Source organism: Dama dama, chromosome 30 (assembly GCF_033118175.1).
Source record: "Dama dama isolate Ldn47 chromosome 30, ASM3311817v1, whole genome shotgun sequence".
In the NCBI taxonomy this organism is placed as follows: Eukaryota; Metazoa; Chordata; class Mammalia; order Artiodactyla; family Cervidae; genus Dama; species Dama dama.
Window position 1 is genome coordinate 24,673,950 of NC_083710.1, and position 11,620 is coordinate 24,685,569.

The 11,620-nt window shown below is 43.3% G+C and overlaps 1 protein-coding gene across 4 annotated transcripts in view; it reads right to left on the reverse strand.

Moving 5' to 3' along the window:
- INTS6 (integrator complex subunit 6) overlaps positions 1-7,647 on the reverse strand; it is a 93,628-nt gene extending 85,981 nt beyond the window's left edge. For 3 of the 4 annotated variants that reach the window (XM_061133448.1, XM_061133447.1, XM_061133446.1), the window contains exons 1-3: positions 7,011-7,647; positions 6,499-6,576; positions 5,514-5,663 (exon numbers count right to left, since the gene is read on the reverse strand). In XM_061133448.1, coding sequence (XP_060989431.1) covers positions 5,514-5,663; positions 6,499-6,576; positions 7,011-7,121 — 339 coding nt within the window. In that variant the 5' untranslated portion in view covers positions 7,122-7,647. Of the gene's footprint in view, positions 1-5,513; positions 5,664-6,139; positions 6,158-6,498; positions 6,577-7,010 lie in introns of those variants that run through there. The other variant, XM_061133449.1, reaches the window with a different exon arrangement.
- Between the last annotated feature and the right edge of the window lie 3,973 nt (positions 7,648-11,620).

Sequence of the window (11,620 nt, forward strand, 5' to 3'; positions counted from 1 at the left end):
TCAAATGTGTGTAAGTATCATCTTAAACGCACTAGGGGGAGCTCCCTATTTGAAAGAATCCTAAAATATGTGCTTTTGTCTTCTGAGGGTTCCTTTTCTAATTTACATTCCTATAAAAGAATGACTTTCTGACTTATCTACTGAACTATATTCATCCAGTTTTCATTTAACACTTAAAAAATCCTATCCTTTATCCCATGCTTATCAACTATCATTAAGACAACTTTGATCAAGTTATATTTACTTTCCACACTGCTTCCCCTAGGAAGCAATACAAAGCTCACTCTCCCAAAAAACAAATATATTTAATACGTTACAGATTTCAAAGCATATAATATCAGCTTTAAATATCACTAGATTTTTATCACTGTACTTTCCAATTCAACAGGGAAAAATAATAGAAAACTAGAGGTAAATAATTTATTCAGGGGAGAAAAGTATGTCTTCTATCTACCGAGCACTTCGTAACTTTTGCAGTACATTGTACCACATCATCCCCTTTCAGCCCCTAACTGGCTCTCTAAGGGTGAAAACGGCTTCATGACTGGCAGTCTGGGAAACGGAGCAGCAGAGGCACAGGGTAGTAGCGACTGTCCAGTGTGACAGAGTGACTCAATGTCAGGGTCAGATTTTAAATTCCCTTTTCACATTCCTAGCCACTGCTCTTCCTTTACACAATTAAAGATGGAGAAAAAAACACTTAAGCCAGTTTGATTATAGAGGGCCCTATCCATCAGTAATTATTGAAAATAATTTCAGGGACTTTTCAAGACCCTTCAAAAGGGAGGACAGTCTCTTCAATAAATCGTGTTGGAAATACTGGATGTCCACATGCGAAAGAATGAAGCTGGACCCTTACTCTCTATTCCGTATACAAAAATTAATTCCAAATGGATTAAAAACACAAATGTTAAGATGTAAAAGTAAACCTCCTGAAAGAAAATACAGGGGGAAAGCATGTATACATAGGATTTGGCAATGATTTCTTGGAAATGACACCAAAAGCAAAGGCAGCAAAACATAAATAGGAATACATCAAAAATAAACATCAACAGGACAATCAACAGAGTAAAAAGGCAACTCATGGAAGGGGAGAAAATATCTGCAAATTGCACATCTGATAAGAGGGTAATATCCAGAATATTTAAAGAACTCCCACAAATCAACAGGAAAAAGCAACAATTAAAAAATAAGCAAAGGACTTGAACAGACATTTCTCCAAAACCAATATACAAATGTCCACCCAGCATATAAAGAGATGTACAATATAAATAATATTAAATAATTAGGCAAATGCAAATAAACCAATGAGATAACATCTCAAATCCATTAAAAGGGCTAATATTAGAAAAAAGGAAAATAGTGTTATCAAGGATGTGGAGAAACTCAAATCCTTGTGCACTACTGGTGGGAACAGTAAATAGTGCAACCTTCATGTAGAACAATATGGCTTTTTCTTAAATTTTTAAAAAAGAGAATTATCAAACAATCTAGCAATTCTACTTCAGGGTGTAAAGAACTGAAAGCAGGATCTCAAGAGAACTTGCACACCATGTTCACAGCAGCATTACTCACAATGGTCAAAAGGTGGAAGCAGCCAAAGTGTTCATCACTAATGGACAGGCAAAATGTGGCATACATAGAAAAAAACTTTTTAAATGTGGTATATACATACAATGGAATATTATTTAGTAATAAAAAAAATGATACCCTGATACATGCTACAATGTGGAATCCTCTGATTCCATTTACAGGAGGTATCTCTAGAGCAGTCAAATTTAAAGGAACAGAAAGTAGAATGGTTCTATTCTTTGATTGCCAGTGGCTGGGGTTAGGGGGAAATAAGGAGTTATTGTTTTGAAACGAGTTTCAGTTTTGAAAGATGGAAATGTTCTGGAGACTGGCTGCACAATAACCTGAACACTACTGAACTGTTCATTTAAAAATAATTAGGATGGTATATGTGCTATTACATGTTTAAATTTAAAAAGTAGGAAAAAAAAAAAAAAAGGTTCAGGGACTTCAGCACAGGATGTTCAAAGATAATAATCCACCTTCTTTTGACAAGATTATCTATAGGTCAATACCAAACTACTGTTTATACATTTCTTGGTAGCCTAAAGGAAACCAAAAACCCAAATGGGAATCAAGCTTTCATTACTTCACCTACCAGCGTTAAAAGAGAAGCCTTTATTACATACTACCCGAGAACTAAATGCATATGCTTTGGTGAAGAGAAAAAAGCAGTATTACTAGAAATCTACCTGAATTATCTGCTTCGTTCACAAATAGCTCTTTATGCTGAAGAATAAAATTCGCTGCCATTATTCTCCAAGATTCACTCAATTTGATCTTGTCTAAAAGCCACCATTTTTCAATGAGGTAAACACTTGGAATAGAAATCCCTCAAAAAATTAAACATATCTCCTTTTATGTTATTACTCAAGATTGTCTTCACCAAAGATATAGAGTAGAAGGTACCATTCTAAGTCCTAGAACAATTGAATCAGTACTAGTATATTGAGTAGCAGGAGTGTGGAATTCAGTCCAGTGACAAAAATGATGAACTGGAGGTCAGAGTAATAAACCTAACTGGAACCTAACTTTTAACAATGTTGAAAATATTGACAGAACAACTTGCTAAAGTATGAAAAATCAACCAATCTACATATGAAATTTTAATCAGATATACATGTCCAACAGATATTAAGGCAGGATCAAATTTTTAGTGGCTCTTAAAAAATCAGCATTATTTGAAACCCCGGTGAACATATGTAAAAAAAAAATTTATCTGATTTAGCTGCAATGATAAGCAATTGACTAAGTTACTAAAATTTGTAAGACTGACTACACATCATGAGTGTAGAAATATCAGCAAATGATACTAATTGTCAAAATTATTTATAAGGACTTCAACATGCAAGGAATTTATTAGTGAGATATCCAACGTGCTTGAGAAAACATTCACGAAGAACCATTTTTTTCTCAGCCACTTTAACCTTGCTGATGCCCTGCAAGTTCTTAGGATACTAGCTAATAGCTCAAACATGTTTTATTTTTAAGTATGTTAATAAAACTTATGCAATAAATAGATATTAAAAACTCTTGGAATTGATTCTGGAAACCCGTATGTGCACGTATGTGAGTGGGAGGAACGTGTGGAGGTATCTGCATAAATATGCAGATATATATAAACTCCATTTAAGTGTTTTAGGAAAACTTTTTCAGAAGCTTATATAAAGGTTTTTAGATGCTTTATAAACTCAATATGCCCTTTCATCTAGCTCACCTTTTCTCATTTCCTTCAACTACTGAGATTATACAGAAGTATTTAGTACTATGGGCTCCACAGATCCTAGGACAGAGCATGAGAGGGGAAGTACTAATGTAGAAACACTGAGGTTACAGAAAATAGTTATTCCACAAAAAATAGGCAGACAATCTCACAAAGAAAACATATGAACTATTCACTAATAAATGAAACATTCAAAATTCTTGATCATTTGTCTTTTTTAACAAGAAAATATGTATATAAATCAGCAAGAAAAAAACCTCATGATGAAAAATGGCTTCTGAAAAGACATTTTCTTCTAATTAAGACTACTCAATCGTCATTTTCATTTGGAAAATTATGGCTTCCAAAGTTACTTTAATGCTAGTATCATTTTTATGTGCCAACTCAGGATATTACTCCTTGCCTCTTCACTCATTCATCAAAATAACTAAAAGGCATAATCTCTACACCTTGTTGAATCAATAAATCCTGACATTCAAAAACATCCTCATCTCCAGGCTCTTCTCTTGGTGCGAGTGGTAAGAGCACAGCGGGACCACATTCAACCTCAAACTTTCGTGAACTTTAGAGACAAGAACTTAAGTGTTCCCTGGTGGAAGACGGCAATTGTGAAAAAGAAAATAGAGGTTTAAGTTACAAATGTCCTCAGTCTCTCCATTGACAGTTCTTTCTAAGGAAACATCTAAGAAATATTTTTAATAGGAGGTAGGAAGTAAATATGTCTAAAAGTCTTTCCCACTTACAAAATGTGATGCAGAAAAACAGAAAATTAATACTTCCGCTATACACTGACAATCTAACAACCAAATAAATATACCTAATAATAAGGAAATAAGGATAACTGAGTAAGGGCAAGTTTCTTATCTGACTTTGAACTCAAAGTTTAGATCAAGACCTTAAGCACTAAGACTGCATAGTACTATAGATAACAAAGGAATCTGAAAGGGAAATAAAACCATTATTTTAAAGAAAGAAACTGAAAAGTTCATGGCAAATCTGCCTAAATTACTAATAGCTGAAACATAAAGCAGCATAGAAAGAGAAAACAGAAAGATTACTGTAAAGAAAATACACATTTACTAATTAAACAATGGAAGTACAATTCCATAAAAACAGAAACAAACTGACTCCAAGTTGAAATGTATACTTTAACAACAATAGGACTACATTCAACCATTTCCAAAAATGTTCAGGCAGTGAATAGTTATCCCTAAGAACTGAAGTATAAACATTTCTAAAACAGGAAAACAATTCTGCTCCTATATAGAAAAGAAACCAAAGGCTGTAGTTGTGGGAAGAATTTCCCTGAAACTTGTGAAACTAATGAAAAGTGTGGCTCATGGAATTTGTGAAAAGAATAAAATGTATACCAAAACATGTCACTGTGGTTAATGGTGCTCTGCACAACATAGAAACTGTCATCCTTTACTTCCTGGGCCAGTTACCTCAAAAGTGTCATAATGGACCACCTTGCATTATCCCATAGTGACTCATCATGTGATTTAAATATCTTGTCTCATCTTCAGACAGCTAAGAGCAAGAGCATTAGAGGAACTGGGGGAATTCAGGGAGAAAGAATGGGTTCTTTCAAATTTTCCAACAGCCTCTTTTCCAAGGGTTGGGAGTTTAAAAAATTCTGGACCTGCCATTTAATTCAAGAATGGTTTCAGAATTCTTCCTGCAGTGGCTAACTGGACACACTTCACAAGCTGAAAAATCTTAATGTACTCAGCCAGTACACTGAAATTCTTTTTACCTTTCAGAGTTGTTATACAACACGGTTAAACTAAGCCCTTTTACAACAAATAGGATAATTTCCTCTAACATTTTAAGATCACTTTAATTAACTAGTGTCCCTCAGTCATTGCAAGGGTTGCAGTTGCCAGTGGGTAGGCCATCAGAGAAACAGTGTGGTGAAACAGGATGTTTTCCTTTTATTTCCTGAGTGAACTTTAAGGGATTAAAACTAAATTTATGTCAACTTTATAGCATTCAGATTCAAATTCTGAACCCAAATACATTTTAAGAAACAAAAAAAAACTTGACGGCTATAAAACCATATACAGTGTGGTCAGAATTCCACTTTTGTATTATGTGCATACTGTATTTTAATCTGCAATGTTTCATATTTGTATTTCACGGTATATAGCTTTTGGACTGGGCTGCTTGTCCACAGAAAGAAAAATCAACTGTGTTTCCACCTTAATATTCAACCTACCTGCCCATAGTTGTCTATGCCAGTTACTAATCTATTTAAATTTAATAAATCAAAAGCTGTCCTTAGGGATTGGCCAAGAGTCGTAAGTCCTTCAGCTTGAAGGTTTTTCAGTTCATTCATAAACGTTGCATGGTTTTCTTTCCATCCGGCCTGAAAAGAAAAATGTGAGAATTTCTTTTTTTCATCTTTTAAAGCCAGGTACACAGGGACGGCTGTTAATCTGCCGAGTTCACCAAGCGGCTGCTCGACTTTACTGTACGGTTTGGGGTAGTGTCAATGCCGTCTCTCTGCTAAGGAAACTCTCTTCCAGAGGTGGCCGAGAATAAACCTGCTGGCTCTACAGCTTTCCGTAGCTACCAGCCTTAATACTTCATAACTTCCCGGGGAGATGCACTCCCCAACCTCATGCCCAAAAATCCGGGGATGCAGAGGTAGTGCTGGAAAGCAGAAGTGAGCAGCACTTCCGAAGTTCACCCGGAGCTGTCCCACCGGCCCCGCAGCCCTATCGGGGAGAATCCGGAGACCCGGCCCCGCTGCACCCCACCCCACCCCACCCCACCCCCCACCGTAAGCCCCCCGCCCGCCGGCCCGCCCGGGCCTCGGGCCGATTCCCCTTTAATGCAAACCCGGGCTCTGCGCGGCCGGGCCCGGCTGTCACTCGGGCTAACTTGAATAAATATCCCCCACAGTTCATTGCTGCCGCTCACGCCGCGGAGGGGAAATGTCGGCCATGTTGATCGCCGCGCCGCCGCCGCCGCCGCCGCCGGGCCGGGCTGGGGAGGGGACGGCGGTGGCCCGGCGACTCCGCGCCGCGCCGGGACGCTCCGGAGCGGGGGGAGGGGGTGGGAGCCCGCAGGGGAAAAGACCTCAGCGCCTGGAGCACAGCGGGTGGGGGAGGGGAGCATAAGGAAGGGTGAATGGGGGGGGCGGGGAGGGCGAGAGAGGAAGGGACGGGGACGGGGAGGGGGAGGGCGAGGGCTGTTACCTTGATAGCATAGGGCGGCTCTTCGAAAGTGACCAGCATATACCTGTCTCCTCGGCTGGCAGGGTCCCGGGCACGGAGCTGCGGGAGAACGGGTGGAAAACGGGAGCAGAACAGGGCGGGCGAGAGGGAAGCACACAGGCGAGGTTAGCAGGCGGAGAAGGGGCGCCCAGCGGCCCCGCCGCCCCCCCCCACCACAGTTACCGCACACGCCGCGGCCGCCCCCCCCCCCGACACACTCAAACACACACACACACACACACACACACACACACATACACACCGGCCCCACAAACACATACACACCGCCCGGGGCCGGAGCCCGGGCCCTTGCCGAGCCCGGCTCGCAGCGCCCGGCCGCCCGCGCGGTGGGGGAGGGGGTCCCCGAGCCCGGCAGCTCCCGCAGTCAGGTCCCCGACACCTCCGCCTCGCCGCCCCCGGCCGCCCTCCCCCCAACCCCTGCCGCCCTCGGGCCGCCGGGCTGGGGTCGCCCCCCGGGCTCGGTCGGTCGGTACCTTCATGAAGGTCTCTACCGCGCCTTTGGCCGTGTCCAGGTAGGTGGTGCCCAGATGGCTGCGCTGGTTCATAGAGGCAGACGTGTCTATCAGGAACAGTAAGATGGGCATAGTGCTGGCCGGGGACACCGGGGCCCGAGGTGGTGGAGAAAGAGATGGAAGAGGTGGAGGCGCCGGTGGCGGCGGCGGCGGCGGCAACCGCCGCTAACGCGGGGCGGGGGAGCGCGGCCCCCGGGAGGAAAACACCGTCTGGGTCTTTCCTCCGGCTGCGGGGAGTTTCTCCCCCGATAGTTGAGAGGAAACTCCCCGGACCCAGTCCTCCCCGTCGTACCCCCGCCTCCTCCGCCTCCTCCTGCCTGCCTGCCCGCTAGGGCGGGCGCCCGGCCGTCTGTCGGTCGGTCCGTTCCCCCCCCGCCTCGGGGGTCCCGTCCCCGCTCCCGGCCCCTGTGTGTGTCCCAGCGGGAGACGGGCCTGGCTCCCTACCCCACCCCCGGCGCAGGGAGTGGGGACCTGGGAGCTGGCGAAGAGGGGAGTGGGCTGAGGGGAGATTGGCCCTGGGGCTGTTGGGAGAAGTTTCAGGGACTCCCTCCGCACCCCGGCGGTGTCACCACTTTCTCAGCCCCTCTCGCTACTGAAGCGCTTTTCTCTCTCACACTCCGGTTTTAACTCGGGCAGGGGCCGCAGAGGCTCCGCCCTCTGACACGTCCTCGGGCCACGTGACGCACCGCCCCGCTAGTCTATTGGCTGGCCCCTGGCCTCTTATTAGCATATTCAAACAGCTCAGGGGCGGGGGAAGCTTGGAGGCCGGCTCCGGGAACAGTTAAGGAGCACGCGCAGAGGCGGGGCGTCGGGTGCGCGCGAGGGGCGAGCAGGCCGGCCGGCCGACGCGGAGGCGGGCTCCGGGAAGGGGCGGGGACTGGCCACGGAAGGTCCGTGGGGCGGGGGCCGCGTCGGCGCGCCCAGGGCCGGCGCGGCTGTGAGTCTGCGCGTCAGGCACGGCGGCCTTTCCTTGGCTGTCGGAGCTGGTGGGGGTCGGGGGAAGGGAAATGGAGGTTGGCCTCAGCTCCTCTTCCGAGGTCTCAGTAGCGAACCCCTTCCCTGTGGGCCAGTGAGGAGGGATGAGTAGCGTGATCAAAAGCCCGGGTAGGAGTCAGCGGCAGGCCCGCGGTCGCCCCCCAGAGGAGGGCTCCGCACCGGCGGTCGTCGGAGGAGGTTCCTTGGCCCTAAGAGGGCCGGCCCCGGCGCGGGCAGGCCCGGGGCGGGGGAGGGGAAGTGAGAGGTTGTTTATGACCAGGGACTAATCTCCTCCGCGAGTCACACCGCTCCCGCTGGGGAGTGGGGACCAGGGGCAACCCTAGCCCGCAGCCGCGCTTGGCCCTGGGCAGCGACCGAGGGCGAGGGCTGGACCTGGCCAGTACCTATCTCGTTGCAGGAAACCACTGAAAAGCATACAAACCCTTCCCCCCCCCCCCCCCCCAATTCAGCCCTAAAAGGACAGTGGGGAAAGATTCAAATATCGATAAACTGTTTACTGCCCTTTTTATACTGGGAGGGAAATAACCCGTCTTACCCAAAGAAGTAACCTCTGTCAAGCCATATTTACTTAGAACCATCGAATGTTAATTTTCAGAGCTAAAAGGGACCCTGGCAAATCATAATCCATTACTCTTTATTTAAACAAACTGACCTGGCTGCCCAGGTGACACATAAGATTGGTTCTCCATAACCCTTCCAGTGCTGTTTCACATACACTGTATCAGGCTCGATCCAGATACTGCATGAGGGAAGACATTATCGGTTAAAAACCAGCCCCTGTCATCAAGCCGGATGACATAATGAATCTTAAATGTCCGAGGAAAAGTTTCCTCAAATATGCTAATCGACTTAGGGACATACAACCCATATAAGACAAGACTCCCCTACTAGCCTTACATTCCTGTGGTTTATTCTGAAATTCTTAATTATTTGCCTACTGGTCATTGAAAGAAATTGTTCCTATTACTGTTAACATAAAACATGTTTTGTGGCATTTTTTTTAAATTTTGAATTTTTTAACTTGGACTTTTACTAACATTTAAGATAGTCTCTGAACTTTTGTTACAGTAGGGCTAGTTCAGCAATAAGCTGTTCTGTGAGTAGGTTCCATAGAAGAGTAAAGTATTTTTAAGAGATTTAGACTACAAAATAAGGTGGAGTAGAGAGATTACTAAGTGGAGTTAAAAAATGATTATTGTCCCTGCCTTAAAGAACTTAAGGTTTTTCTAGAAAAATATTGCCCATATATTATTAGCTACTACAGAACAAAAAGTGATTAGATACTAAATAAGAAAAGAGAAAATGTTATTTCCCTGGGGAAATAACATTTTCTAGGGTCAGTAAGTTTAAGTGGTCCCTTAAAGCAGTGTTTCTCAAAATGGAATCCTAGACCTGGACATAAGAATTAAGAGTTCCTTGATACTTTAAAATTTTTGTTTTTATTTTAATGACAATATTCAAATTGTTTTATAAGTTACAAAGACAAAAATTTTTTTTCAAAGTGATAATTTGCAACTGAAAGAACTCTTCATAGAATTTGTCCCCAGTTTTCTCTGTCAATGCTTTTCAAACTGTGGTCTATGGACTCCTGCCTGTCAGAAAATGTATTCTCTAGAATCATAAGAATTTCTTTTACATTTCTCAGATTTGAGAAACACTGCTTACACTGCTTTAAAAGATTGATAGGATTTGAATATGTGGGTAAAAGAAAAGAAGCTTCTGGTGAAAATCCGTTCTAGACATTAAAAATGTAGTAAAGAAAGGAAGTTAGCACAGCACTGGCAGTGGCTTCTTGGGGAGCAATCAAGTTCAGCTTAGGCTGGAGCACCAGATACAGGAAGAACAGTATAAGATCCAGAAAGGTGGGTCAGGTCCAGAGGGTCTTTATGCCAGGCTAGGAATTTTTTTTTCCACATAAATTGGAGTTTTTAGTTAGTACAAAGTAGTTTGAAAGGAATCAAACGACAGTGAAGTAAATGAGCATGCGTTAACACTGACCTTAGTTAGCTATTACTGTAACTTGAAATCATTTCCAATGGAGCCAGCATGGTCTTTCTTCCCCAACTCCATGGAGTTGGTAGATGGTTGCACTGGGGTCATAAGTGGAGGTATAAGATAGACCGGGGATTAAATACAAAGATCAGGAGAGCCAAGTCCAAGGAGCCAACCTGTGGCATATAACCAGAAACTACCCTTAGAGTGGCACCTGAGATCAAAGACCAGGATTCCAGTTGAGATGCCCAGAAGTATTGGGCGGCAAAGCCCCGAGGCAAAACAGGAAAGAAATCAGGACATACATAGACAGCAAATCAAAAGGCCATCTGAAACCAGGAAACATTGACGAGTAGTCCCTAGACAAAACTGTGAAGTAGGCCAAGTTTATTCTTAGTGACTCTGGTTGACAATTAAACTGTTGGTTGATGGTGTCTGGGCCAGAAGATGTGCATCAGCTTTATCAATAGAGCTTAGTAATGAAGGTACCAAACCCCCAAGCCCAGAGGACAGTGATACAGGAAAACTTCGATGAGCCTTCAACACCTCATTTTTTAAAAAGCTGTTCAGATGAATCTTAAATAATGCTGATTATGAACTATATGCCTAAAGTAAAAGAATAATGCATGTGTCTAGCCTCTAGTAGTAATCAGTAACTAAAAATTCACATAACCTTGGAGTTATCACATTACCTAAAACTCCTAAAATAAATATGCAAACTAAAGGGGAAAAAAAAAACTATAAATGTGGCACCAATATAGACAACAGCAAATTTCATCATATGTTTATTTAAATTGTTTGAATTCAACTATGTTTGACAAAAATGTAAAATGAGAAAACAAAATAATGCCAGAGACTCCCACTGTTCCACTCTGTGAGCTTAGGCCTTGCAGGAAGCACAAGATGGGAAACATGAATCTCTTCTTCACCCAATCTCTGCGATTCTACAATATAATTCCAGAAAGATTCTGGTTATATGTAGGCTTATATCTCTAAAACAACCCATCAAATGCAAGCCAACTATTTCATCAGAGTCACTGAAGAAACAGTGAGCTCTTGCAATGCTAGAGAGGAAACTAGTTGGAGTAGTATGTGCTAAACCCTGTCCTGGGGCAAGCTGGGGGATTAGGAAAAAATTTTCTGGGAGGACATTGGTTGGAAGAAGTATGTGGGAGAAAACATGCTCTTTGCTGCTGTTTTTAAAGGAATGCTGCCCATATACTATGGCTCCTGATTTAAAAGGGAATGAATAAATTATACAAAACTCTCAAAAGATTAGTGACTCTGGCTTAAACAATAGCCTAAATTGTTGAAATGGAGCTATTCTAACAGAATTAAGAACTGACGAATTATAATCATTTGTAGGAGCCAACCAGAGCCTTTTAAATTATTTTAAAACTAATTAAGCAGGGTAACACAGTTTAAAAATAATGATGTGCCAGTGACTTGGCTTATGGTATCTGGATGTGCCATCTGAGCAGAATAATCAGATGAACTTAGTGTTCCTCATATGTAACCTAACAAAGTTTCTTTTGACTCTTACCATTCATTTCCTCAGCTCTCTGCTTTACTCTTTGAGACCA